The sequence below is a fragment of the Megachile rotundata genome, chromosome 16, assembly GCF_050947335.1.
Source record: "Megachile rotundata isolate GNS110a chromosome 16, iyMegRotu1, whole genome shotgun sequence".
NCBI classification, from domain to species: Eukaryota; Metazoa; Arthropoda; class Insecta; order Hymenoptera; family Megachilidae; genus Megachile; species Megachile rotundata.
Window position 1 is genome coordinate 9295475 of NC_134998.1, and position 27204 is coordinate 9322678.

General features: G+C 38.0%; 6 protein-coding genes and 1 long non-coding RNA gene across 23 annotated transcripts; 2 read left to right on the forward strand and 5 right to left on the reverse strand.

The window, feature by feature from the left end:
- Positions 1-3344: 3344 nt before the first annotated feature.
- Positions 3345-6627, reverse strand: LOC100878578 (ATP-binding cassette sub-family G member 5). Its single transcript, XM_003707464.3, has 6 exons — positions 6509-6627; positions 5944-6443; positions 5543-5825; positions 4972-5477; positions 4415-4881; positions 3345-4355 (listed from the first exon to the last, which is right to left on the reverse strand). Exons 1-6 carry the CDS (start codon positions 6619-6621, stop codon positions 3759-3761), a joined length of 2466 nt encoding a protein of 821 aa, XP_003707512.1. The 5' UTR covers positions 6622-6627; the 3' UTR covers positions 3345-3758.
- Positions 6628-6632: 5 nt separating this feature from the next.
- On the forward strand, positions 6633-14163 carry LOC100878690 (ATP-binding cassette sub-family G member 5). Of its 5 annotated transcripts, none has more exons than XM_076540973.1 (12): positions 6633-7123; positions 7185-7965; positions 8049-8708; positions 9008-9300; positions 9383-9552; positions 9657-9776; positions 11670-11778; positions 11886-12179; positions 12246-12821; positions 12880-13102; positions 13164-13378; positions 13446-14163. In XM_076540973.1, exons 8-12 carry the CDS (start codon positions 11984-11986, stop codon positions 14111-14113), a joined length of 1878 nt encoding a protein of 625 aa, XP_076397088.1. In that variant the 5' UTR covers positions 6633-7123; positions 7185-7965; positions 8049-8708; positions 9008-9300; positions 9383-9552; positions 9657-9776; positions 11670-11778; positions 11886-11983; the 3' UTR covers positions 14114-14163. The 5 variants fall into 5 exon arrangements, with proteins under 5 accessions (XP_076397088.1, XP_076397091.1, XP_076397087.1 ...); XM_076540976.1 differs by having other exon boundaries at positions 11920-12179; XM_076540972.1 differs by lacking the exon at positions 9657-9776 and having other exon boundaries at positions 11670-12179.
- Positions 13164-16834, reverse strand: SCOT (Succinyl-CoA:3-ketoacid CoA transferase). 3 transcript variants are annotated; one of them, XM_076540977.1, is made up of 8 exons: positions 16723-16834; positions 16395-16493; positions 15898-16275; positions 15391-15816; positions 15207-15315; positions 14919-15135; positions 14637-14848; positions 13164-14563 (listed from the first exon to the last, which is right to left on the reverse strand). In XM_076540977.1, the coding sequence occupies exons 2-8, from the start codon at positions 16482-16484 to the stop codon at positions 14373-14375; spliced, it is 1623 nt and encodes a 540-aa protein (XP_076397092.1). In that variant the 5' UTR covers positions 16485-16493; positions 16723-16834; the 3' UTR covers positions 13164-14372. The 3 variants fall into 3 exon arrangements, with proteins under 3 accessions (XP_076397092.1, XP_076397093.1, XP_003707514.2); XM_076540978.1 differs by lacking the exon at positions 16723-16834 and adding an exon at positions 16585-16716; XM_003707466.3 differs by lacking the exon at positions 16723-16834 and having other exon boundaries at positions 16395-16716.
- A 62-nt stretch (positions 16835-16896) lies between these two features.
- On the reverse strand, positions 16897-20306 carry kermit (PDZ domain-containing protein GIPC-like protein kermit). 3 transcript variants are annotated; one of them, XM_076540982.1, is made up of 6 exons: positions 19852-20306; positions 18909-19242; positions 17928-18024; positions 17485-17867; positions 17328-17409; positions 16897-17223 (listed from the first exon to the last, which is right to left on the reverse strand). In XM_076540982.1, the coding sequence occupies exons 2-6, from the start codon at positions 19236-19238 to the stop codon at positions 17066-17068; spliced, it is 1050 nt and encodes a 349-aa protein (XP_076397097.1). In that variant the 5' UTR covers positions 19239-19242; positions 19852-20306; the 3' UTR covers positions 16897-17065. The 3 variants fall into 3 exon arrangements, with proteins under 3 accessions (XP_076397097.1, XP_003707515.2, XP_076397098.1); XM_003707467.3 differs by having other exon boundaries at positions 18909-19250; positions 19852-20304; XM_076540983.1 differs by lacking the exon at positions 19852-20306 and adding an exon at positions 19576-19821 and having other exon boundaries at positions 18909-19250.
- Positions 19250-19831, forward strand: LOC105663783 (uncharacterized). The gene is made up of 2 exons (XR_001097184.2): positions 19250-19431; positions 19558-19831. It is a non-coding gene; the product is annotated as an uncharacterized LOC105663783 (long non-coding RNA).
- A 142-nt stretch (positions 20307-20448) lies between the features above and the next one.
- On the reverse strand, positions 20449-22606 carry shams (glucoside xylosyltransferase 1 shams). Of its 2 annotated transcripts, XM_076540980.1 has the most exons (3): positions 21993-22114; positions 21717-21922; positions 20449-21658 (listed from the first exon to the last, which is right to left on the reverse strand). In XM_076540980.1, exons 2-3 carry the CDS (start codon positions 21846-21848, stop codon positions 20999-21001), a joined length of 792 nt encoding a protein of 263 aa, XP_076397095.1. In that variant the 5' UTR covers positions 21849-21922; positions 21993-22114; the 3' UTR covers positions 20449-20998. The 2 variants fall into 2 exon arrangements, with proteins under 2 accessions (XP_076397095.1, XP_003707528.1); XM_003707480.3 differs by having other exon boundaries at positions 21717-22606.
- A 265-nt stretch (positions 22607-22871) lies between these two features.
- On the reverse strand, positions 22872-27182 carry LOC100879022 (kelch like ECH associated protein 1). Of its 8 annotated transcripts, none has more exons than XM_076540969.1 (8): positions 26966-27182; positions 25745-26261; positions 25275-25574; positions 25040-25204; positions 24298-24965; positions 23978-24247; positions 23605-23903; positions 22872-23528 (listed from the first exon to the last, which is right to left on the reverse strand). In XM_076540969.1, the coding sequence occupies exons 3-8, from the start codon at positions 25563-25565 to the stop codon at positions 23341-23343; spliced, it is 1881 nt and encodes a 626-aa protein (XP_076397084.1). In that variant the 5' UTR covers positions 25566-25574; positions 25745-26261; positions 26966-27182; the 3' UTR covers positions 22872-23340. The 8 variants fall into 8 exon arrangements, with proteins under 8 accessions (XP_076397084.1, XP_076397082.1, XP_076397083.1 ...); XM_076540967.1 differs by lacking the exon at positions 26966-27182 and adding an exon at positions 26361-26903; XM_076540968.1 differs by lacking the exon at positions 26966-27182 and adding an exon at positions 26355-26903.
- Between the last annotated feature and the right edge of the window lie 22 nt (positions 27183-27204).

Genomic DNA, 27204 nt, shown 5'->3' on the forward strand with positions numbered 1-27204 from the left:
TACAAATCCACCGCCGACAGTCGCGTAAATTAAACCAGGGGCCTCTGTTTTAACCAAGAAATCAACCTCCTACGTCTGCTAATATTCGTCGGCGTGTCGCACCGTGAATAATCGTATCCTGTCGTGGTCGATAAATAACGGAGAAAGAAATATACGAACATAAAATATGCGTTTCAGATTGTGTCTAAAGATTCTTTGAGCGTATACCTTCAACATAAGCGGTCAAACTGCATCGTTTTACGATGATGTCAAAGGATTGTACGATGATGCGATCGCCTGTCACTGTCAAAGTCATCCATGCGTATTGTATATAGGTTAGAATTGTTTATTTCTTCCCGCGCTTTCGTTCATTGTGGAAATATGAATATGGGCGGACGCTTCTTTGAATGACTCTCGAAACTGGTGCGCCCACATTCCTTTAGTCACGTAAGATCTAAGCCTTAGATCTAAAGTCTTGGCACATTCACTAGCCTCGATTATAAAACTGCCTACAGGATTTCAGCCTGTCCCTTTCTTACCTCTTTGGTATCGAATAGATGATACTTGACTAACAAAGGATGGTAAGTATGTGCTTCAATAGTATCTATTATACTTTCGATTATGGATCAACGAAGTATTAGTAGTAGATCATACCTGTTATATTTATTGCTTATTATATTTGTTTATGTATTCTGATTTGTGCGTAAACATTTCTTGAACTTAGGCATTTTTAACCATAACGAACCTACTTACCTATTGACAAGTGTAAACAATAGGAGATGGCGCTAATTACCTCATTCGCAACATTGTTTCGCGCGCTTTTTACCGTTTTATGCATAACACTATTTAATATTGCGAATGATAGTTATTAAATGTTTATACATTTTAAAATATAATTTTTTAATTTTTATTGTTTGATATTCCGTTAATTATTTATAAGCTACATTTAAAAAAAGGAACTTATTTTTTTAACAATTTATTGCGTACTTTGAATTCCTTTCCATTTCCGGTTCTACATGTGCAAACATTTATTAAGGTGATCCGGCTTTTTGTGAAATCCAGGAATAAAATGTTAATCGTAAGTATAATTATAAAGTTATACTAATTTTTTAATATTATCACGAATTTTCTTTAATTGAGCTGCAAGATCGTGTTCTCCCATTCTCGATTCCCTCAATAAACTCTCGCAGAATCTTTGATCTTCACCGCAGTTCAGTATCACGATCCCATCACGTGATATCGCGTGTTTTATCTAAAGTTCCAAAGTTCTAAAATTCAAAAATATCAAAGTCCTGAAATTCGGAAAGTCCAGACCTTACTAAATATTGAATGACTCATCAACAATGAATGAATTTTTCTGTTATCTTCTAGGTCGCCAAGCTCTCGACAAAGCTAAGTATATCAGACACACCTGATTACAGCTATGAAACATAATTTTCAAGGTTAAACATTACGGTGAGTAACCACCTAATTTCCTGGAAAATGTATAAAAAGAAAAGTTGCAACATTCTTTCCGATTTTAATCTTTTCCAGTGTCTATTGGAATGAAATTGGTCGTTGAATAGAGTGCACCACGGACGCGATAAACGGTGCAATTAATGTTTCTCGTTAGAGGACACTTTTCCAGCAAGGATCCGGAAATATGCTTGCATGTGGACGCTTGTATACAACACGTATAAGTTACGCACTAATATAGACTGCTAGCACATGGCGGTATAGGTAGAAAAGCGGTGGCGAAGTAAAATAATCAATGAAGAGGCGAACGGGATCAGGAGGGAGAAAGCGAAAGAGCTTTATACGTTCGCGCCCACGCGGACCTACGAGCTCGTTATCCCATGTTGTTTTTTATTCTTCCTGTCGTATACATTACCAAGACCTTGCTAAGAATTGTGCCGAATGTGCTGGTATTTTTTACAGAAAAAGGTAGTCGAGTAATGTTAATTTAAATGAAAATTAATTATACAAGTAAGCTTGTTATGTAAAATGTATGTGCTTCTGATCGGTTAAACATTTTCAGGTAAAATACCGCAATGAAATTGGGTAGAAACTGACATGACGTCGCATGATTCTCTTTCTCTTTCAATGAAGACCTCGCATGCTTCTCAATGAACCGACCTTTAATGCACGCGCACGGAATACAAGACAGTAGTTCATTGATTTTAGAGAGGTGTAAGGACGCCGGTCAGAGAAGTTTAACGTTCGCACCCAGCCACAAGAACGTGATTCCGCTCGTTCTGGTCTGACGAACGGATAGCTTGCAAGTCTGCGCTTTTTCCACGAATTCTGTGCGCCCCGTCGTGCAACCTACACGACCAGTTAATTACTTTCATCGACGGAAGTCGGCATTTACGACGGCTGCTCGTCGCCAATTTATACTAATTCGGTGAACGAACGAGCCGAACCAGCGTGATAAGTTCGAAAACTTGGATGAAAGGGAAAAAGAAATCTTTAATTCTTTAATGAAGCTCGAAGGATTAAAATGAAATGTTTTGAACACGGTCTTTAAAAGATAGTACATTTCCATTATCAAAAAAAAATGCTCAAGCGTGATGCTCGTAACGAGGTAAAAATTGCAACGTAACGCGTATCTGGCTTTTGAAGATAAACGATTGCTGTCTGTTCGAGGTTTACGATCTCCAGAACCGATTGTAAAAGTTGAATGCCTGCATTTCATATCGCTCTTGATATATCTTTGTCCAGATATAATAAAAGAAAAATAAATTATTGCGATAGTTCTTCAAGGTGAATGAGAAATCATCGATTTACCGTGTTTGAGACAGATTCTTATCGATCAAAAAATACAACAGTTATTGGCTAAAGTTAGTCGGTTCCTTTTAATTAGCGAACGTAGACGGTCTATTTTCATTGGCAATTGCCGCTAAAATATTCATTTCGCTATTGACTATAATAGTACATCGAAGTGTTTCCATTATTAATACTAAATTGTGAAGCTGCTTTTAGACGGACGAAAATTACTTCTGAAACGTACACCATTGATTTTCTAAGATTCGGTAAATTATTCACTTTCTGTTGTAGTAGTGAGTACTTGGAGCGAAAGAGTAATAATAGCGATTATAATTTTTACAAATTTTACAAACTCAATGATAAAGTTGTTCTTATCAACTAAGGATCAAAGTCGAGGACATACTTCTTTATCGACAAGTTTACAATCGTAGGTGGAGCTGTTGATCAAGTTATCATTCGTTACCGATTGAGTTGACGCTGATTTTTAATGTCGGTATGAAATTTGAAAAAAGATTTAAAAATGAAGCTTCTATATTTATTATGTATAAATGTTTGGGGATTTGGAAATGATTAAATAGCTTGAAAATAAGGGATAAAGTTGGAAAGTAAATTTGTTCCTATTTGACAAAAACATTTTTCTTTCAGTTTGATTATAGCATTACAGATACAAGTTATTTTGAAGCGTTCAAGAGGACCACTAGTTCATTGTTCATTGAATTTTGGAACTTCATTTTACAAGTCTATTTTGCAAGTTTCTGAAGCTTCTCGCTTTAAAAAGTCACAAATAATATAGACAAGAATCAAAATCAATGAACATGATGTAGTACAAAAGTAACATACTTTATAACAAAGCGATGAAGTACATTTCTTATTAATACCTATACTTGTACTTACAAAATTGTAACGTTAAAGGAATACTTTGTTACTCGTTTACAATAATGAAGAACAGATATATTCTGTCAATCTTGAGCAGATTAACATTTTTATACTAATTCAGGAGCATACTCCTTTAATCATTGAAAAATTATTGCACATTATGGCTTATTGGGTGCACTTCTAAGTCTTTTAGGAGTGGTGTACCTAATGCATAGGAATACCAGTATAATTAATACACTGACAATGGCTATTCCTATTCCTAGCCAAAGTTCTCCTCGCACATTGAGTCTGTCTAGGGTAATTTCATATAATGCCAAAGCACCATCCGGTGGTTCACAAGCTGCTTGAACAATAATATCTTGCCTCTGAATTTGTTTTGGCTTGCAATTAGTTAATTTGTTCATTGCATCTGACTGATGTAGCGCAGGCAACAGCAGAGACAAGGACCATTGCATCGGACTAATCTTCTGATACCAGCCTGGTAAGTTTTCTAAGTGCAAAGTCACTCCTCCGGCTAAAGTCATCTCACCAATCACAATTCCAGCAAACAGAGAAGCCAAATATGTCCACTTGCAAGTATGAGCAAACAAAGTACAGATCAGGTGTTGCAGAATTAAATACAGTAATCCGATGCCAAGATAGTTCCAGAGGGATGTTAGATTCTCATCCGGTACCAAATGCAGTCCTGACATTGCATAGCCTGGTGCCAAGTATATTAAATAAACTATGCACCAGGATAATATTCCACAAATTAGCTGAAAGTAAGAATGGTAAGTATGGATTTTAACACATTAATTTTTCAAGAGAAACTTACTTCCATTAAAATGTATATAAATCTTCCATAGAGGCCATCTTTGATATCTCTTTCAACGTTTGGTCTGCAATCAGCTACCTCGCAGATCGCTATTAAGGTTAGTGGCCAGAAGAAGATACCTAAGCTAGCGTAATGGAAACCTACTCTATCTCTTAAATGTAAATTCGAGTCCCCAGCAACGTCCCAAAATATTGCACCAAGTAAAATACTAAGCGATGCAGAGATGACTATTCTGCGGAGAAGTCTAGTTAGCGTCCATGGCTGACTGTAGATCAGCGTTCTTAAGAGTAACGCATAGATCTGAGTAAATATATTAGGACTGGAAATGGAGGGTGGCAGTGCACCAGGTGGTCCAGGATCGCATAACGGCGGCAGTCTTGTCCTTGCTAATTCAGCCAGATGATCTATCCTTTGTGATGATTCAAGCATTGCCTCTGCAGATAGGTCATCCAGGGTTACCAAGTCAACTGAAAGAATGGACATTTGTCAAAAGATATTTTGAGTATCTCTGTTATTACTTCTGTTTCACTTATACTGAACAGTAGGATGATACGTACGATAATAATCAGAAGGATTCTTGAAAGGAGGGCAGGGGAATTCGGCGAGCGCAAAATATGGCAACATATCCCTCCTAGGACCGGAGTACATGATCCTGCCACCGGAAGTCAGTGCAACCCTCGACACCATGGTCAATATTTCATACGTAGGTGGATGCAGCGTCAGCACAACTAGTCTTTGGCCCCTATTGGCCCACTGCCTTAAATAATCCACTAGGAAAAAGGCATCAAAAATGTCCAACCCATGCGTAGGTCTGTCCAACGCCAGAATGTGAGAGTCTTGCAACAATCGACACGCTAAAGCCAGTCTTCTTGCCTCGGAAGTGGTCAGAGAATTCACCAGGCAGTGTTTAGTAGCTTCCAGGCCAAGTTCCTGCAGAATTGCTTCAGCCTCAAGCTTGGAAGTGTTTGGACCACCTCTGAGCAACATATAGAAACTGAGAGTCTGTTGAGCAGTTAAACCTGGGCTCAGGCTGCATTCCGTAGATAAATAAGCTACTCGAGACCTGTAAAAGAAAACGATGCAAGAAAAGGTGGACGGATGCTTCAGAAAAAGATCAGAAAATGGTACCTCAAGGATCGTGAGGACACTGATCTTCCATTCAGCAGGATGTCGCCCCGCTTGATGCGTTTCCTGCCAGCAATGGTTTCCACGATCAGCTTACCCTCCTTCTCCGTGGTCGCCATGATAGCCAGGACCTCGGTGGCTCCAGCCTCCAGAGTGATTCCACGAAGCAAAGGTAGTCCATCTGACCCTGCGGCTTCGACGCCTCGCAGTTGGAGATGAGGGTGCTGAAGACACGGCACTGGTCTGATGGGCAACGTGTAACTCTCTGGACCCAGGATACCGTGGCCTGAAAAAGGTGTTCGATTTAAAACGAAGTTAAGGAATCTAGCATTTCTCTATGTTTATTCTAAGTCTCGAGTTTATTTCTCCAGAAAAGCACCTTTTCTTACAGGTGCAGAAGATACCTCTAGGTTCATGGACCCCGTAGCCAGGATCTATTGGCGCTATGCTGTGCCTCCGATTATTCTTTGCTCCTCCTTGAAGAAGATTCGCCTCGCTCGCGCTCCTCAGCCGCGGATTCTCTCTGGAAACCGTTAGCTGCGAATGCGCGTGTTCTCTTGGCACCGCGTGAACGTGTCTGAAATCGGGATCGCTTCTCGCGGAGCGCATCGCCGAGGTCGTCCCGTGGGCAGAGGTGCCAGCATGGGACACTCGACGGCCTTCCTCGCTGGAGTCGTAACCGCTGGAGCCATCGCGATTCCTTGAACTGGGAGGCAGAACTCGCGGCAAGCCAAATTTCAGATAGGTATACGAGTTGCTAGCCAGAGGACTCTTTGGCCCGTATCTGGGATGCCTGAGAATGCTCTGCACCGTCGAATCGCGAAGCTGAAAGTTCCCGTAGGGAAGCGGAGACTTCTCTGCGGATCCCAGAGCGGAATCCGTGAAATCGGAGTTTAGATTTTGCCTGGAAGAATAGGAAGTTGAGCAAGTTTTTTTTTGCAGGTCTCGAAGCTCGAGAAAAAGAAGCACCTGTAGATGGACCAGGCATGCAAGTCCTCGCTGGCAGGTGGTTCTAGTCCTCTGGTGTCCAAGGCTCCCGGAACCGAATATCTTCGTTCCAGCTCCCACGCTTCCGAACCCATGCTTTGCGGTATCTGAACAGTTCATGCGAGACTGAATTGAACGTTCCGCGAATTACCGTTTCATAAATGAATATATCTAAAGTCTATTATGCCACATTTGCAACTGCGCCGAACCACTACTTCGACTTGAATGCCTCATTGATAAAGAGAAAGGTATAGCAGGCGAACGAAGTTCGTATATTATTTCATCAAATGCGTACGATGTGGAAAGTTGATATTCATTAGTTCAGAAAAAAACATCCTAATATATCTCGGTAAGAATAAAACGAGCGATTCCACGTTTACAATAGCAAATGGTATTCGAATACGCATCGCTGAAATCACCATAGCATTCCAACACCATGAGTACGCACCGTGCGAATAATCGGCGCGCCTTTGAAATTACTCGCCGCTGGCTCGAAATTGTTGGGCCTTGGATTATGGTGGTGGAGTGTTGTGAAAGGAAAACGTGTAACTGGAATACCGTTCCAAAATAGATGAAAGGAATTCCATTAATCTCATTGTACGTTTTCTATGATCGAAATTCAAATATCTTTTAACTAATATTGTAATATTCCTTCCAGAATGCTGTACGCTCGCGACCTCGAAACATTGTTAAATAAAGAAGAGAGGACGAAAGTTGGTTTCATAAGTTCTCGCGGATGGTTGTGCCAGTAAATATACACAGCCTGTATGCACATTATTATGCTCGTTGTACACGGATACGAGGTTGAGACACGCCGTTTAACGGTGATACTCGCGATGAACTTGGAATTGCATACGTGACGCTTGCGAGACTGCAATTTGCTTGGAGGAATTATTGCGATTTGTTTCGCTCGATCAACCCTTTGACTGTTACTGAATTTCATTTACAATTATATCTCAAGGACGTGAGGTGAATCCTGTTACAGAATTATTTATAACAATTTTTAATGTATTTTGCAGCGAAACTCTGGAAGTTTAGATAACAAGGAAATATGAAGGAAACTGACAACTATGCAAATCTACGTGAAATACCATGAGGATTTTTTTCATGGTGTCACAACTGCTTTCCCGTTAGATGTTGACTCACTGACTGTTTGACAAAAAAATTGTTCGTGACTGTCGGAGACTCTCTCTGAGGATTTTGTTTTCCAACAAGGCTAGTTCTCGTTGAATTGTCGCCGTTGATTATTCGGTAATGGATTGTCCGTTTTCCTGGAACCGTTCACTGCTCTTTCACCATCAGCTGATATTTTTACTCGTCACGAAGTAACGGTATATGTTGGTCGTCACTTCAGAGCTAGTCAAGATTCTGTATTATTTGTTACACTGTAGCTCTTAATTGTGATCTAGCTACTTTGTTAACTACTTCTGTATAACAAGGTACTGCTATTTTTATGAAGTAATTTCTCTTACACTTGTTTAATTAACTAAAAATTTAACTACATTCTTTCATTTTATTGTAGGTGCCATATTAAAGGATTGTTGAACAAAGGTTGTAATGCTAATGCTGCTCCAAATAGTATTCAGAATTCTTATTCGAGAGCTATTCGATACATTGTACCCGCATGAACGTCTGCGGGTTGCGGCTTTCATTATCAACTGAAATGAAACTGCAGATAGAACGCGTGACGATGCAAATAGATATCGTACTATTTATATCATCGAACCCAACTGATATGCAACCACTTAACCCCAAGAATGCCAGCTTATCAGGGGCACAGAAAACAACAGGGAAAGCATTGACCGACCCAGAACTATCACTTTCCAATAGGGTCTAAACTTCATTGAACTGCGAATTTGCATATCGACGAGCCTTATTCGTCCACGACGAAAATCACCGAACCGGCACGCCTTGGAACGAGACATATTAATTAAATATCAACTTGCACGGGTTCGGGGCACGGTTCACTGAACGCTAGACACGTTTTTCAGAAAACAACGAGGACTTTTACGGAGGCGCTCAAGTTTCTCAGGCATTAAGATCTGGAGAGGGATCGAGAAATAAAAATATAGCGTATAATGACAAGCTGGTGCGTAACGCGAATTCGCAGCCAGCCGATACAACTGTTGCAGAAACGGGATATGCAAATGAACAGTTAACTCGAATCTGAGATAGTTATCAGGTAAAAAAAGTTTTACGCGGAGTTACGTAAATTGGAGAAACATTTGCGGTCGATGATTGCGGTTACGCGAGTTATTACGTGTATCAGCGTCCTATGGGAACACCACGGCCAATGTACAAGTTACAAACATTTGGATTCTGTTTTTTTACATTGACACTTTCACTCGTTAATATTCTTAACACAAATAGATACTTTGTATAAATCAGTTACTGAATTTGTTTCTAGTATTTTATGTAATTAGTGAAAGCTTTTAAAGGTGGTTTTTACATTTTGTATACCAAGTATTTTTTAACTTTCAGGGAAGAATGGAGCCTGATCGTTTGAAGGAAGCGATGCTGCGATTTCGAAATTACTTCCGGTGGCTGTGAGACTGTCCCACGCACCAATTTCTACGCGTGCCTCTCAATCGTACTCACGTGACAGTGTATCTTAATAAAGCACTACGTGGCCTGGATACCACGTGTGTTCGCAATTCTTATGCAGAAATTGTGGAAAGTTACCCAAATTATTTAACTAAGTGGCACGTTCATCAGAAGTGTAATCTAATTTTTTTTGAAAGCTCGTTGATTTTCATTTATTTCTTCTTCTTATGGTAAATATTTTAATACTACAATATTGTAGTAACTAAAAATATTTGTTTTATATCTCATTTATCTTTGTATCATAATTTAAAGAAGGTGTCATGGGGAAGTACGAGGTCAGTGCTGCCCTTTTCATTATTCCATTGAAGTACCCATGGTGAGGAGAAGTCAATTAACATTGCAAATTACTCGGAGCAGCGTCCATGGCACGTGGAAAGGTGTCTTATGCGCTCATTGAAGTCTCCCAACGTATCCTCCACCCGGTAAACTGTGTAGCTGTTTTCAACGCGATGACACCGTCAAATTATCTTTAATTTATCCATATACACATTTTCAAGACACGTTACCGATCCTCCATATTTTTCAGATTGCGAAACAAGTCAAAAAAATTGTTTGACTAAGAAACGGACTCATTTCAAGTTTCCATCAGCGTGTTTGTCAGTTACTCAGAGCCACGGAATCACTATTTTTAGCCGGTTATATGTGGGTACGAGAAATTATGAGTCCTAATGAGTCCTAAAGCTAATGATTAGGCTATAAAATTTGCATGGCTTAATATTCAAATGATTATGATTCCATTATCGAGTCGGTGAAAGTATCATGAAATTAAAAGCATCCGAAGAAAGTAACGCCACGGAATATTAAGCACGCGCGTTTCATTGCTCTCCGCGTTCTGTTAACTCGTACCCAACGATGCAGTCAGACATGCTTTTTAAAAGAAAAAGAATTCCCTGCCCGCCCAAGGAATTGATCAAGTGATAAACTGTATTCCATACTCAAAACAAAATACCGGAACGTTTCTAATCACCTGTTGCTTTCACCGTGTAACAGGTAAACCTTTCTCATTATGCAAAATCAGGTTTGCCAGTCGTTGAAGCATGACTGGCGGCGCGGAATTAAAGCGGTGCGCACGCGGTGTGTTAACCGTTCCGTCGTATTTTTCTTTCTGTTTCTCGTGAACGAGAACATAGCGCAACAATTCGGGTTCCCGATTCTTAGAATGCCGAATAACTCTCCCTTTAGCTGTTTCTCTGTACCGCTAATTGGCTGCTGCTTCAATAAACTCGCGTTACAAATGGCTTCTAGTCATAAACACAATGTTGCAACTTTCATGAATCATAAGTTCGTCAGCGTGTATACAGAGAAACAGAGCGAAATTGGTCAGCATTTTTGGCTACGTAGCGAATTGTATATCTTGTTTAAATATATGTACTTTTTACTTGTATGTAAACTGAGATGCAATGTAGGATACTTTTGGTTAAAGGTAAAGCCCACCAGAGAAACCTAGGTTTTTTAGAGAAACCTAGATAATTTAACTTATGAGTTTTCTCTAAAAAAATGGCGATGGAAGAACTGAACCCTACCAATTAGTTTTTGTGCTTCAGTCATTTTCAAATTTAAAACTTCAGATAGTGACAACTGTTTCTATGCCCTCCTTAAATCTTCCCTAGGCAGTCCCTAGATTTTACAAAGTAATAAGAGATCTCCTTTGCCTAAAGTATGCCTACGTTGCATCCAAGTGTACAAAGCACGCGGGAGAACCCAGTCAGGAATCACGCTTGTCACGGGAGAGCTCGCGAGTAAAACGTGATACATTGCTGAAGAATCTTAGCGACAGTGACTCACCGCCGGTATTCAGGATGAGCTTTCAAACGAGCCTCGTCGAGTCAAGGTAATGGTGCTCCTCCATTCCGGCGACTCTTCTTTCCAGTTTCCTCCGTGATACCCAGACACTGTTATCCTGAACACTGGCTTTGTCACCTCAGAAATTGTAGGATGCGTTCTGTGAACGCATCACTCGATCCGCGATCGCGATACTGCAATGGCATCGGTATGTCCAACGCCAAGTGTACCTTTTCTAAACGCTGCCTTCTGACAGACGTGCCTTCCGAGTCTCTCCTGCGGACCCCTTCTCGGCTCTCCTTCCTTCCCTGTTGGTCTTTCAAGTTCGTACTGACGTAGCCTCTTACGGGTGGTACCCCGGTCTTCTCGATTCAAACGTAATGAAACTTTCATTCTGTTACATGACTGCAACTCTTTTTGGACTCAGCTTAATATTACTTTCCGCTCTTCTTACAATTTTACGTAAATCTCATAGTACCTGCTAGGGCCTCTTTTATATTCTTTAAATTTCTGTAAATTTTGCTGAGGATTATTGTAAGTTCTTTTTAGGCTTTGTTTAGGATTTTCTTGACCTCTCCTTACAATTTCCAACACTTCACTTAAAGATTACTCTAAGTCCCTCTTTTGTACGCTCTGCAAGGTTCCCTAGACACCTAAGTTTTTCTTATATGTACATGTACTGTTATCTTTAAAAAATAGTTAATGTATTCATCACTATTGTAGAGTATGTGAATTAATAATAATTTGTTTGTTCCAGGGAGCTGGGCTGAGCAGGTACAGCCTTGTTACTACCGATGCTACCTTCGACCTCCCACCAGTTTCCTCTCAGAGAAGACATTCACCTCGTGAAGCCAACTCCCAACCAGGTATCGCTACCAATAGCTGCGTTTTACATGCGATGTTCGCTTCTACGGCCACGCTGCTTGTTTGCCGATCGTCCTGTTCAAACGTTTTTCGACAACCTATGTACCAGCTCCATCGGTTCACCGACTCTTTGTTCTATCAAGATTGTGACTGAGAGACGGCAAATCTAGATCCGTTATCGAGGAATGTGACTTAGAAAGATCCAAGATGATTCCGTCGGACTGCACCTTAGACATCTCGAACGTGTTCCACTCTACCGCTGTGGTGATCGAGGGAAGCTGCTTGAACAAATCAGAGCCCACTGCGGTGTTGAGAGACGTGTCTGCTCGAGTACACGGTGGAGAAGTACTGGCCATTCTGGGATCAAAAGGATCTGGCAAGAGGGCATTGCTCGATGTCATTGGTGAGACAGTGTTTCAAATATGTGTATCATTAATGATACGAGTCTAACGGTTATTGTTTTTTTTAGCTGGACGAGCGGAGGGAGAGACCAGAGGCAGGGTGACTCTCAACAACAATTTACTGACTCCAGAATTGTTCAGGCGTCATGGTGGATATGTTGCCCATAGATGCCACTTGTTGCCCAGTCTAACTGTTCGTCAGACCCTGACCTATGCTACATGGCTAGCCAATCTGAGCAACAGGGAAGCTAGAGTACGTCAAACGCTGGCTGATTTGGCGTTGTCTCAGGTCGCGAACAGACCAGTGAACGATTTGACCAAACCAGAATACAGGAGGTTGATGCTGGGCGTACAACTTGCCAAAGATCCCACTCTACTGCTCCTAGATGAGCCTACGTGGGACACTGATCCCCTGAACACATATTTGATTGTTTCCATGCTTTGGTCCTATGCAACCAGAAGGGGGTCCATCGTTGTTTTGACGATGGAAACTCCGAGATCTGATGTTTTACCGTTTGTGAGTCGAGTGACCCTTCTGTGTTTGGGCGCAGTGGTCTACTCTGGACCGACTAGGAGTATGTTGGATTACTTTACCTACATCGGCTTTCCCTGCCCAGAACTTGAAAACCCTTTGATGTATTATTGTAAGTATTTTTTATGGAAAACGAGTATCTCGGACGTAACTTAAAATCATCGCTTTAGTGTGTCTATCGACTGTCGATCGTCGCTCCAGGGATCGTTTTTTGGAGTCCAATCAACAAATATCCGTATTAGTTGAAAAGTTTAAGGCTGAGGGAGCTGTGTATATGAAGGAGGCTCCACAAGTACCACCGAATATCAAGGACATGCCTCTTGGCATCATGCACAAAGGTTTAGGTCGTGGAATTAAACCGGGATGCTTTTCCACCCTTCTTGCTCTTTATTTGTACGTATCTGAACTGTATTTATGTAGGCATATTCTTTCAATGATTGTGTGTGCGTTTTAGGCGTAGTATGGCAGCAACTTTTGGCTTCAACAAATCTGGTTTGGGACATTTCACCTCTCGGCTATTACTGTTACCATTCTCTGTAGCCTTAATGAGCATTTTATATTCGCATTCGACCCCGGTACAGTCTAGAATATTTTTACAAACTGGAGGCCTGATGTTCAACGTGTTGACCTTGTTTTATGTTGCTGGTATAGCGTCGACGGCTCTCCTGTGTGAGTTATCACCTCTTTCGCTTAATCCATTAACGATACCAGTAAAAAGTAACGTTAGTTAATCCAGTTCCAGGTTACCGTGCGAGATATTATCAAGAGAAAAGGGAAGGTCTGTACGGTGGTGCGATGTTCCTAACCGCGTACGCGTTACTGAGTTTACCGTTGAGTTTCATCTCGACCATGATAACCATTGGAATTCTAACACCAATTTTGGAACTAGATTTGTCTTCGTGGGCATATGCGTGCGGTGTTCTATGGGCCAGTTACGTCGCAGCCGAGCAAGTAACCGTGGCTGTGCTGATGGTAGTTGGTAGACCCATAACAGGTGCAATAACAGTGCTGTATATGACATTAGTATCTCTGGTAATCGCGTCTGGAGCTATCAGGAGCCTGAAAGGTTTACCTTATTGGCTTGCCGCAGCTTCCACCGCATTACCAACAAGATACGCTTCGTTAGCTCTAAATCAATTGGCCATAGATGTGCCTACATTCTTGAATTTGCATTATAACGAGAGCTTCGCCTGTCCTGGTGTACCTGAGCTGTGCAGGTATCCGGACGGAAGATCTTACTTAATAGAACGCTTCACACGAGAAGGTGAAAATATTTCGGAAGTGTTGAATGTTGACTTAAATTTGTTAATTTCGTTGGCGTTCGCTGTTGGTTTAAGCATATTGAACAGTGTTCTGTATCTATTACCACTTCCAGCAAGAGTGAAAGCTAAATTTAGAGAATGAACAGCTGTGGAAATTATTCTCTTCGAAATAAACTATATTTTATTTGCGTATATTACAAAATTATATTAAAACCTAGCTACCGCTTGCAGGAAATTGATTTACAGTAAACTATACAGCCCTTAAAGATACGTATTCATGAGTAATTAAGTATGTATAAATTCCCTCTTGCTGCGTGTTGTAAACTTATTAACGAAGCAAGCTTATTAAATTGTTCGTGGATGTTATCCATAATTGAGAATATTTGTAGTTAAGAATCTCCTTATTGGCAATCGTCTTTTTCTACTTGAGCCATTTCTTTAAGGTCATCGGCTACTGAAAATTCGCAGCCAGTAGAGCTAACAATTTCGCTTATGTCGACATTAGGCGCAATTTCAGTTAATCTCAGTCCTTCTCCTTTGATCACTTCAAACACGGCCATATCCGTAATTATTAAGTCTACGCATTGTTGACCTGAAACGAAATACCAAAACGCGAATAAAATATATTTCTTTTAAAGAATGTTTTGGTATAAGGTAAAAAATACCTGTTACGGGCAACGTGCAATTCTTCACAATCTTAGGGCTTCCGTTTCTAGCTTTATGTTCCATGGTGACTACTACTTTTGTACTTGCTGCAGAAACTAAATCCATAGCTCCGCCCATTCCCTTCACCATTGTTCCTGGAATCATCCAATTGGCCAGATCTCCGGTCTCTGATACTTCCATAGCTCCGAGCATGGTTAAATCAATGTGTCCTCTAAAAGAATGAGAATTAGTAGTAATTGTATAAGTAATCTACCAGGCAATTGTGTAGTTTCAATATGTACCCTCGGATCATGGCGAAACTATCGTCGCTACTAAAGAAGGAAGCACCTGGTGCGACTGTGACTGTCTCTTTTCCAGCATTGATCAGGTCTGGATCAACGTTATCTTCATCTGGGAAAGGACCCAGACCTAGTATACCATTTTCTGATTGCAAAGTCACCTTCACATTTTTAGGAATATAATTACAGGCGAGCATCGGAATGCCAATTCCAAGATTGGCTGTAAAAAATAAGTTCATTAGACTTTTCATGTTTTCATCAAGTATATTGGTTGCCTTTTAGTTATCTCACCATACATTCCGTTCTTAAATTCAAGCGCGGCACGTCTGATGATCCTGTCCCTCGCTTTACTTGCTGGTGTTACCTTCTTGGGCTTCATGTTTTGTTTGGTATATCGTTTCTAATATATATAATCACTCATGTAAATGATCTTTTACTTTAACTAATTTTTTATAACTTTCAAAATTATACAAACCTCTACTCGTTTCTCATAAGCTGGTCCTTTCACAATTCTATCCACAAAAATACCAGGCAAATGAACATGGTCAGGATCTATTTCACCCACTTCTACAATTTCTTCTACCTCTGCTATAGCTATTTTTGCTGCTTTGCACATGACTGGATTGAAATTTCTAGCCGATTTCCTAAAGATTAAATTCCCAGCTTTATCTGCTTTCCAAGCTTTTATCAGAGCAAAATCCCCTGTGATCGCAGTTTCCATTACAAAGTTTCTTCCATCAAACTGTGCTACAGTTCTTGGTTTACCAGATATTTCTGCATTTCCATCTTCACCATATTTGATGACTACATTACCCTCTTGAATTATGGTTCCATATGCAGTTGGGGTATAAAAAGCTGGTATACCAGCCCCACCTGCACGAATACGTTCTGCTAATGTACCCTGTATATTTTAAATGCAATTATAATATCCTTATAACTTTGTGATATTAGATTAGAAATTTCTATCATAAATTATAATCACCTGTGGTGTTAATTCAACTTCTAGTTTACCACTGAGATATAGTTTCTCAAATTCAGGATTTTCACCAACATAGGATGCAATCATTCTCTTGATCCTTTGCTGCTTTAAAAGTATACCTAATCCAAAATCTTCGACTCCTGCATTATTTGAAACAACAGTTAAATCTTTGACGCCTCTTTTCAATGTAGCAGCAATTAAGTTTTCAGGAATGCCACAAAGTCCAAATCCACCAACCAAGAGTTTGGCACCATCTGGCATATCTGATATTACTTCATCCACACTTTTAAACACTTTTCCTTCGCCCACTGGTGGAATTAGTTTTGGTTCCTCCGGTACTTCTGGGATATCAGTTTTGATAGAAAAATTAACTGAGCATATCTAGTAAAGGAAAATTCCATTTTATTTTATTTAATAATATAATTTAAAAATAGTACACAACAGGTATTCAAAACAACAGAGGTTATTCGGAATTTTTCATTAATGTTGATATTACATACCCTTGAAAGTTTTAAATTTTTGTAATTACTTCTTGAACCCGTGCTTACACGGAGAAGCAAACAACCGGCCCTATTTATGGCGAAAACCATGATTCTTTCCTTAAAAAACAAGAATAACTATTTACATACGTCGTCTGATTGTACAGGTTAAATTTTACAGCACACTTCAGTCATCTATATATATCCATACATATGTTAATATTAACTGAACAAGTCACAAGTTCTTGTTTCAACTTTATCAGCGATTCGTTAACTCACGATGATTTAATTGGCAATACTTAAATTTACATATTCAAGGAGTGGCATTAACTAAAATAATTATACTCACATATCAGCCACTTGAAAACAAGTATGAATTTCATCACGCGGTTTTTTTAAACGCAACCAATAATGATAGTGATAGTGACATAATATTCTTATCTGATAAAGTACTTGGCAAACAAAAACAACTTATTAGTTCTGATATGCATTCAGATTCCACGAATTTCATGCACGTAAATAATTACATAAATACTTTCAACATTTATTTATAAATTTATGATATAAATTGTACAAAGTTCAAAAGCTAACAATACAAATAATTTACATTGTAATTGCTCCAGTTAAACTGACTCCGTTTTAAGCTCATATTTATGAACTTTACTCTAATACTATCAATTTATATTTTTGTATCATCGATGTCTTCCAGCCCTAGCATCAGTAACAGCACCCCATAGTTCAATGACAAAGTCATCTGTGAATCCAAATTCTTCCAAATCAGAATTATCAATAGCCTCAGCAAAATCCATACTGTTGCCCTTGCCTTCTGCAAGCTCCCAGATCTGTGTGGCTATTAAAACATACAGTTCAATCCATTTTATTAAACAAGTCTCCATAAATATTAAACTAAAAAACATCTAGTTCATCATACTATTACTAAATGATTCTGTATACCTAATTCTGTGTCATAGATACCCATGAAGCTTTCCAAAATCACGTTGATCTTTTCAATGCCTATCGTTGCAGCGTCATCTATCTGTTCATAAAAAATAAAAGAAGAAATGAAGGTACTAATCAGTAACATTTATCAGTTTCTCTAATCACTGAGTACCTGTTCTATAATTTGCGCACTTCCATCCGCTTTAAACCTAAGCGTCTCTTTTCCAGAACCGTAACCTGATTTCTTTCCTTTTTTCAGATCCCCCCGTGGACCAATGCTCGCAAAGCCATTCTTCAGGGGTTCAACCAACCTCAGAGTGAATGTACTACCTTTTGGAATCTCTTTGAGCATCTTCGCCACCTCAAAGTGGCGTTTACCGACCAGGCTTGCCGAATCGATTTTCTCTAAATGGTCTCCTACTTCTATCACCTTTATCCTGTCGATTACGGAGCCTTCCCTGATGCGTTTTATGAAGGAATACCCTGCACCGTTGTCCGTAATGGTTAATCCAAGAGAATCGTCCGTCTTCACCAGCTCAATCTCCTTGGGCCTTCCTAATGCATCATTGATAATAAGTACAAGTTTACCGGTTGCAGGTGAAGATATTAGTATACCTTTTTTATGGGCAAATATAAAGTCACCAACTCCTATTTGACTGCCCAGTAACTCGCTCATGTCTAGCTTGTGAGTATTCAGTGTACAAAACAGTATCTGAAACAATGAACATTGCATATGTAGAGATTATGGAATAACAAGTTGAATTATTTTCATGTGTAAACTTCAAATTAAGGAAGGACCATCTACTGGTGAATCTGACCATCAAGGAACCAAAGTATTACAGATCTAATCACAGTCATGGAATTCAGGATGACCACCATCTAGCGGTGACTAAGTGTTCTAAAAAACAATGGATGGTTAATTCTTGGTGCCCCTAAATTCCTATTTTTTTCTATCATACTATTTATTTGCCCCTTTCTGCTATCTTCCATCTTAACACCAAAGCTAAAAAAAAAGAGGAAATTGAAACGAACGATTAGAAAAGAGAATCAGGTTTCACTCATGATAAAAATCAGTGTAGTAAAAGTTTTAAGCAGAAAGATATGCATTAATAGCGTGTCAACTTTCACTGTGACTTTTAGGCGGTGTTACAAGAGGCGGTACAGTTCTATGATTGAAATGACCTACTATAGTACCGTAAAACAGTAATGGTATTAGTGATGGCATTTGCGTATCTGTTATTAAACGCAAAGCTCTAGGCAGAAAGGACGTATCCGGCAAGTCGACGAGAGATCACCGTCCGTAACCGATGTTTCCTGTATCCGGATCTCTCCCTATTCAAGCTAAAATACTGAACTATCCAGGTGTATTCTATTCGTAAACATGCTTGTAACGGACACAATTAATTAATTAATATAAAATATTATTTAATGCATTAGGCACGAGAAAATCTGTTCAAGTTATAAAAAAAAAAAGTTAAGCACAATATTCTAAGTAGACATTCCTGCAGGAAAACTCGACGTTTATCGTTCAAGTAAAACCAGTTCCCGGTGAGGTATTAAATTAATCTACGATAACGAACGAATTAAACGACTCACTTCTTCCATCGATAGGTCATAACATTCCGCTATTTTCTGATACAGTTCTCGTACGTTGCTGAAACCGGATATCAGTCCTGTAGGACTTCCATGCGCCAATTGACAATGAAACACCAGACGTGTTCTGGAGACTTTGGACGACCGTTTTTGCTCTTGCATTTGAGAACTACTGTTCTTCTGACTACAGGTTCCAGTGCTGTCTGAGTCGTCATCATCATTCTTCTGCCCGTTTTGCTGATGATAATTGTTGCTGTAATGCGATCCACCGTTTGACATCTCCTTATCGAACGTCGGTGATCGTGGAGCAGCACGCGTTTTGAACAGCGGCATATCTCTGTGAAACTTAATAAAAATTTTATTTAATTCGTTATATAGTCATTTTTATGGCTTCATGGAATATCACAATAATATACGCGTTGTGAAATCATGCATTATGTCGCTATTCGTTATATGGCCACGTGTGACATTTGTCACGCGTCGTACTGCATTATATCAACGTGATAGATAGAGAGGATAGATAAAGGTACAAATGAAAAATATTTAAGTGGCATATTGAATATCGCATGAACAAAAATCGCGAATGATAACAGCAAATATGTTTCGAGAAATTTAAACAACCTTCGGTGACTAATAATTTCCTAATTTACAGATGAGTCATTCCAAATACCTATGATTAATTAAATCTTGAAGCAAAATAAGAAGGGTACAGCTTGATAAGAGAACCGCTGGAAGGATTTAACAGATCATTGGCTTCACGTTATAGTTTTCACAGCATTAACTTTAATTCGCGACTACTTTGCCTGATTAGTCGACCATAATTCTGAAAATCCTCAGGCATCCTTATTATTGTTATTGTATGCAAAACTGCGATCGCCTCACTCTTAATTAAACAAATATACGTTGACGTCACGCTTGAAATGAAAGGAACCGCAAGATCTCTTACCTTTTTCTGTACGAAGTAGAAAATGTTCTTGTCCAAGCACTAAGAGGAAATTAAATTAACGTAATGTAACACACAGGAAAATGTTATGAGGCTCCCTCATATCTGGCGTGCACCATTTGCAATGATATGTCAGTAGCCGACAATTTCTTCTTATCACATTTATTGTTATCGTAGCGTTAACTCATTGGCCATGCGATCATGCTTCATCGTATAGATCGTTGATCCCACCTTCTCTCTCACTTTCGTGGATGCATACGGATCGAGGTGTTGCGTGCAACGAAGATAGGCTCTCCCTGTTCTCGCTCGGTGGAAGTAGGTTAAACGATTGTTCGGCCGAAGCTTGACGATTCTAAAACCACCTGTTTATTCGTTCAAAGCAAAATCAACGCGGTAAATGTTGTTCAAAGCGAAATTTCACGAGCATGTGCATGCAACCCGATGGAGAACCAGTAGAAGCGTGTCTCCATATCGGTATACAGCTCCCTTATTCCCTCTTCAAATGTAAAATCCCCTCTTCTTTCATGGAGAGTTAAACCACTGTGACGCGTTATTGCAACTTGTTAGTATGGCTATGGACGTATGGAATAAAAACAGACGTTGAGTTTAAACGTTTTTTTTTATTCGTATATAAGAAAAGTATCACAAACAATGTATCAAATAATAAAATTATCATATATGTATATAAAATGTATTTGTGCTGCAATATCGGTGCAGTCACGATTGTATAAAATTTGTAAAGAGATTCTAGAATCAAGTGAAAAGGGTTTTCAAAAATTTGTTAGTTGAATATTGTCCAAAAGATCTTAGCTAAGAATGTAGCAACGTGTTTTTTTGTCCTTTAATGTAATACATTATATAAAACAGTAACAATCATAGTGCACTTGTTAACAAACAAAATGAAAATGCACTATGGAATACGATCAGTCTATGTATAAGTTTTATGTTGAGGAATAGAACTACTTATGCTATATAATACGTTAAATGTTTTATAAAGATTTGATATGCTAAATATTTTATAAATATTATATAAAAATTCGATATGCTAAATGTTTTATAAATATTTTATAAAGATTTGAAATTTGTTGATGAAAGATTAAAGGAAGTACTATGTTTGGGTAGTTGTATTCTATGAGTTTTAAAAAAACGTTTAAATATTATTGCTGCCCAAATATAATTCAGGTTGAATAATAAATACTTTCCATACTTTTCCACAATTAGATTCGTGTTCCAAAGCTAAATAGTTTCTCATTGGCACCAACAGATAATCGTAGGGATCTGTATCTAATTGATATTCTTGCATAGCTTTGTAAATTGCTCTGAAAGGTGGCTGTTTCTGAGAATGAAACGTGCCTCTGGAACCATGTAAAACCAAAGCACCTTGTTTCTCAGCCTTTGTACAAACAGGCATATACATACAGTGATCAGGCCTGTAATTGTACCTGCAAGAGTATACATAAAGCTTCTCAGGATGGTAATGAAATATAATATTTATTATGTCTTGATCTCCCCATGTTATCTTCAGTTTGTATTCCTTGTGTATAGGTATCACGTATTCTATCCACCTAAATTCTCTCATCCTTGTTAAATTCATTAACATAACACCTGAATTCACACCTAACTTTCCATAGTATGGGTGCTTTGCAAATCTATTATACCATGCTGTATTAGGATCTTCGTGCTCAGGACTTAATGCTGCTAATTGACTGGAATTCATTTTCTTAAATTCATCCCAAATTGTCTCTGGAGGAGCTAAGAACAGGGTATCAGTGTCCATATAAAGAACAGCATCCGTCTCATTTAAAACTGTCTGTAATATATAAAGTAAATAATTATCTTTTATCAACTAGGATCTTAAATATACTTACAGGTAGAAATAATCTTTGTGCTGCACATGGTTTAAAAAGTTTCTTCCACATAGCTGCATCACTTCCTTCGGGGAATGTTATAGGTTTAACTACAAAGTCAAATGTTTTATTCGACATAAGCTTCCATTCCATCAGTTTTTCATTGAATGCAGAAATTAAATCTGTCTCTGCCAGAATAATGAATTGTAGGGGTCTTCTTGTGAAAACTAAAGCAGACTTGAGCATAGTCAGTGACTCGTCTAATCTGTCTCCACATACTACGACACATATTGTTACCTCTTCCACTATTGGGCTTGGTATGAATTTTTTAATGGAGCTTGAAAAAGCAGCAGTTTCTTTGGCTTGGGCATTATATATCTTGTTCGAGAAGTTGGTCAAATTAAGTAGTATTATTAAAGCAACAAAGATAAGGCACAAGAAAAACAATTTGTACACAAATTTCATTGTTGTACTTTTCTTAAGTTTCACATCGTCCACCGAATTTCCGTAGATTTAAAAACGGCGGAAAATATCGTAGAAGAGATTATTATTATCATTTTCTATCTTGTTATTTGTCATTCAACTAATTCGTTTCAAACGAGCATTGTATTTATAACCTTACTGTTATAAGCGAACCACCTTAAGATAATTTGTAAATATTTCAAATATTCACGCACGCCATTTGAAAAAAATAATAGAAAAATTTTCAACAACGTTTGTAAAGAAAATATTCTTATTCCATATAATATGGAAAAAATTTTTATCGTAAAAACATGTATATTTTATTACTTTCGAAAATATCGATGTCCCATCTTGACAACAGAACCTGTTTTAACACTGGCGTATTTAATGTACCTTTTGAAGGTATTGAGTAATCAGGAAGAACAATTTTGACCATGACAAGAAAGAATGTCTTCATGTTATGTTTAATATATATGTAAAAATTATTTTATATTTTAATTTAATATTAATTAATACATTGTGTCTATACATATAAAGAAACCAAAAATGAACATGTACATATAATTTTGTACATCTAACTAATTACAATTAAGTCTTCCAACCAATTGTATTTTACAATTAAATATCTTTGAACATTTACAGTTAAGATTTGATTCACAATACAGAAGGAAATAGGAAGTAATAAAACCAAAAATATATAAATTAGTTACCAATAATTACTTTACATGTATTTATACATATATATATTTGATACTTTGTTTTCATAATATATTACAGATATACAGTGACTGAAATAAGAAAATTTTATAAAAATCCTTTAAAAATAATATATATATGTATATATATATTTACAAAATTATTTTAAGTCTTTATAATTTTAAAAACACATTATTATTAATGGAAGTAAATCACTGGTCCTTTCACGAGTGAACTTATAAAATGGTTAATCACTAGAATATCGAAATTCAGTAGAAACGCGCTTACAACCTCAAAAATTAGACTCGTTCCACGAAGTGAAAAATTATGTCAGTCTGCAATAATCGAAAATTCGTTTACTGCTTCAACGATTGATTCCATTATTTTGATATTTATTTCTTCTTCTCGTAGTAATTTTCCTAGGCTAAAGTTTGTAGTCGAGCTATCTTATATCAATAGCTAAACCAATATTCGGTGATCGCACGTATCACGAGGGTGGTTTCTCTAGTGATATATTGTGTTCTAGATGATCACAATGTATAGGACACTGATGGTAAGATACTGCACTTGCATGGCCCGATCTACCCGAAGTCATAGGTACTCCCTGCTCCCACGTATCTTTTGCAGGATCATAAATTTCTACGATATTTAAAAAGTGTTCACCATCATAGCCTCCTAAAAGTATTAACATTGAATTAATTTATGATTATACACTTCAAATTAGATCTGTATTATGTTTAATGATTCTTACCCATTGCATATAATTTACCATCTAGTACTGTAACGCTAAGTGCGCTACGAGCAATGGTCACGCTACTAACGTATTCCCAAGTATCTTTTTCCGTGTCATATCTTTCAACAGAATTTAATTGTCTAGTTCCATCGTATCCTCCTACAACGTATATATACTGTCCAAGGTTAGCGACCCCAGCTCCTGAACGACTGCATTTCATAGGCGAAACCATTGTCCATTCATCATTTTCAGGATGATAACATTCCACAGAATTCAGTCGGTCTACTCCATCGAATCCACCAATAGCATACAGTAATCTGTTGTTTACAATTTTTATAAATGATACGGTTTAACGCTGAAATGTCCACTCGTACATAATGTTCATCTTTACCTATTAACTACCGCCACTCCAACTCCTAATCTCTTTATATGCATCGATTTTACATTGGTCCATGTATCATGTTCTGGATCATAACATTCAACGCTATTATGATATTCTGCACCTGCGCTACCACCAACAGCATATAATAAACCGTCCATTACAGCCACTCCTACACGATGTCGTGGCATAGACATTGGACTACAAGTTCGCCACTGATCTAGTACCGGATTGTATCTGTCGACCCAATCGCTGTCGTATCTGATGAAATTCGCAGAAAATCTTTAATTTTGCGTTTAATATTTTACCGTTTTAATTTCAGATATGCTTACGTTTTTTCTGGTGAATTATTTCTTCCACCGACAGCGTAAAACATACCCTTTAAGAACGCTCCACCCAAACCTGACCTAGGAACGATCAGTTTTGCGTGCTGTGTCCAAGTTTTCTCATCCACGTTGTATCCTTCCAAAACATCTAAAGAATGTTTTAAGAAACCGCCCGCGATATATATTACTCTTCTGGTATTGGGCGTTCTTTCTTTAACAATTGGTTTTTTATGAAGAGTCAAGTCCTTAAAGATTTGTGCAAGATATTCTCGACAGGCAGGTACTTTCTTTAGAACATCACAGTTCTTCATTTGTTCTCGCAGAAAGTTTGGAGTGAGATACTGACATCTTACAGCATGTAATATATGTTCCATTTTAGGTCCTCTCGCTTCTTCGTTGTACTTTACCCATTTCAACACGGCATTGTACACTTCTCTCTCTTCCTGAACATTCAGCTCATCCTTTCTCACTAGTGTTATCAACTGTATCGCCGATAATTGTAGAAATTCTTCTTCTTGACATATTTGACTAAAATGTTGAACAATAAACTGATTCGCTTTTTGATACAAACTGTGACAACCATGTTGTTCAGCAAAATTTGCAATCCCAATAGCATTCGTGGGATCTAACTGTCTTTCCAAGAAAACGCAACACGCATCTATGACATTACTAACCTACATTGTAATGAAAATAAATTTAAAATGTTAAAACATGCACTTATAATGACAATGGTTTTATTTTTGCATACCTGAAACATGGTGGCTGCTGATAAAAGTGAACACACCGTAAGCTCTGTGACTCTTATTTGACCTGTATACATAAAGTACAGTAGTCGTGCCATGCTTGTTGGAGAGACACCTTGAAGCTTTACTCTAGTCATTTCAGACTCTTTCAAACCTCCTGTGAACATTGCCTATAACGTTTTATAGTTTTTAATGTTTTTTCCTGCATCAGTATATAAGCTTCTTTTATATATAAATTACCTTAAAATATGGACTAGCAGCAGCTAAAATAACTTTGTGCGCATAGAATAATTCTGTCCCTACTTCAAGTATAACATCTGTCAGCATATGATGGCTGCGCATTATAAACATCATTTTCATAACATCTTTAATGTAATTAGCCATACGAAATGTCATGTCACCCAAGTCCCCATGTTTTTCTGTAAATTCTAGACCCTTGTCGTCTGTCATGAACGAAATATTAGATCCAAGACTTTCAAACTTGAAGCAACCTTCAGCTTCTTTTTTTATACAACAATCTTCTTCATCCATTAAAGTAAACTGAAAAATAGTTAAATTGCTAACACATTCTTTTTATTATTATAATTATTTAAGGATACATAAACATTTAAACATATTGATAATACATAAAAATCATATAAAATTAATAAATGTTTATGATTCATATCTAATAGAAACAAATAGTAAATATTGATGTAATACACACCTACCTATGTGATTGAAAGTCCGTTGATATACACAGAAAGAAAAGCAAATTACGAAGAGAATTCGTTATTCGATAATTTTCTGAACATAAACGAAATTAAGAGGGGGAGAAAAGGTGCAACTGCACAATCATAATTCATACAGATAATTGACGATTAATTCATTGATGTTGCACGATGACGCAGGGATTGGACAAGTTAGATCCGACCCTGTCCCTCGATAAATGCGATGTTACAAAATGCTGGGCCACGTCAAATGTACAATTAACATACGCACGTGCTTTCACGAGCTCTTAAACATTGACAGTTTTGTATTCATTTGAAAGAAACATTTGATGATTATTTTGTCACCGCAAACCGTATAGATTGTTCTGGATGCGTTATTATGCGTAGCTCTAGACGGACACATTTGTAGAAATTGCCAATGTGTTCATCAGTACTATTCTAGATCTGCTAGTGAACGAAGAACGTGTATTCCGCCCATGTTCGATATTCGCCAGTCGTGTATTTGTGTATCGACCAGCTAAAAAACGAAAGATAATTGTGAGCAATACGTCGTGAACAGAAGAACGCGTACAGAAACGAACGATAATTAATGCAGATCCAATGTGTATACATTTACATGTCAGTATATAATTGTGACTGAAGCTGTGCCGAAATGATTGGTGAGAAAAATTTGTTCGATTATCACGAATCGCGCGCGAAACAAACACAAGCGAAAGTCCACAAGACGGTGAAACAGCACTCGTGATCGTAAATGACGTGAATGACTTGCAATTCTTTCGCTTGTGCCTGGTTGACGAAGCACGTAAGCTATCCACGTAGCATTCCTTCTCTAGCTTTGAGAACGCTCGTGCACTTTTGAACCGTTGGTTCCGATGATTTCTTAAAAATCGCATCTTCCCGTGAAAAACGCGCGTTGCATTCTGTTAACTGCACAGGTTGCCACGCGCGTGCCTTGAATGAAGCTTGTTCGTCATTCACTCAAAAAAACCTATTAAAGCAATTCGAATATGCAAGAAAGGATGATACAGCATTCTCGACGAGGAATATAAAATATCCATGTATCATGTTTGTTGATGTATTAATAATAATATATGATGTGAATGCCTTGAAACGGGGTGTTAACTAATGTTACATTTATCGTGTTATATAGTATTATTTATGTTATTTTAATCCTGTGACTTATCTGATCAGTATATGATGACGAAATGTATGCATACTTACGGGCGACGTAAATATTTACGGTACTCAAATTGTACTTAAACTTTGTAAGTAAGCATACACGTATAATACAATGTAGAAAGCTAAGCAAAATTTATGATAGTTTTATAGACCATGAGATCTTTTGAAATTTGGAGCCGGGTTCCGTTTCTTCGCCCCTGCATATACTGTGCGATAATGAAGATTAGCTATAAGTGCTGTATACAAAACATAAACAATTTATGCAAGGCTTTAAAGCATTT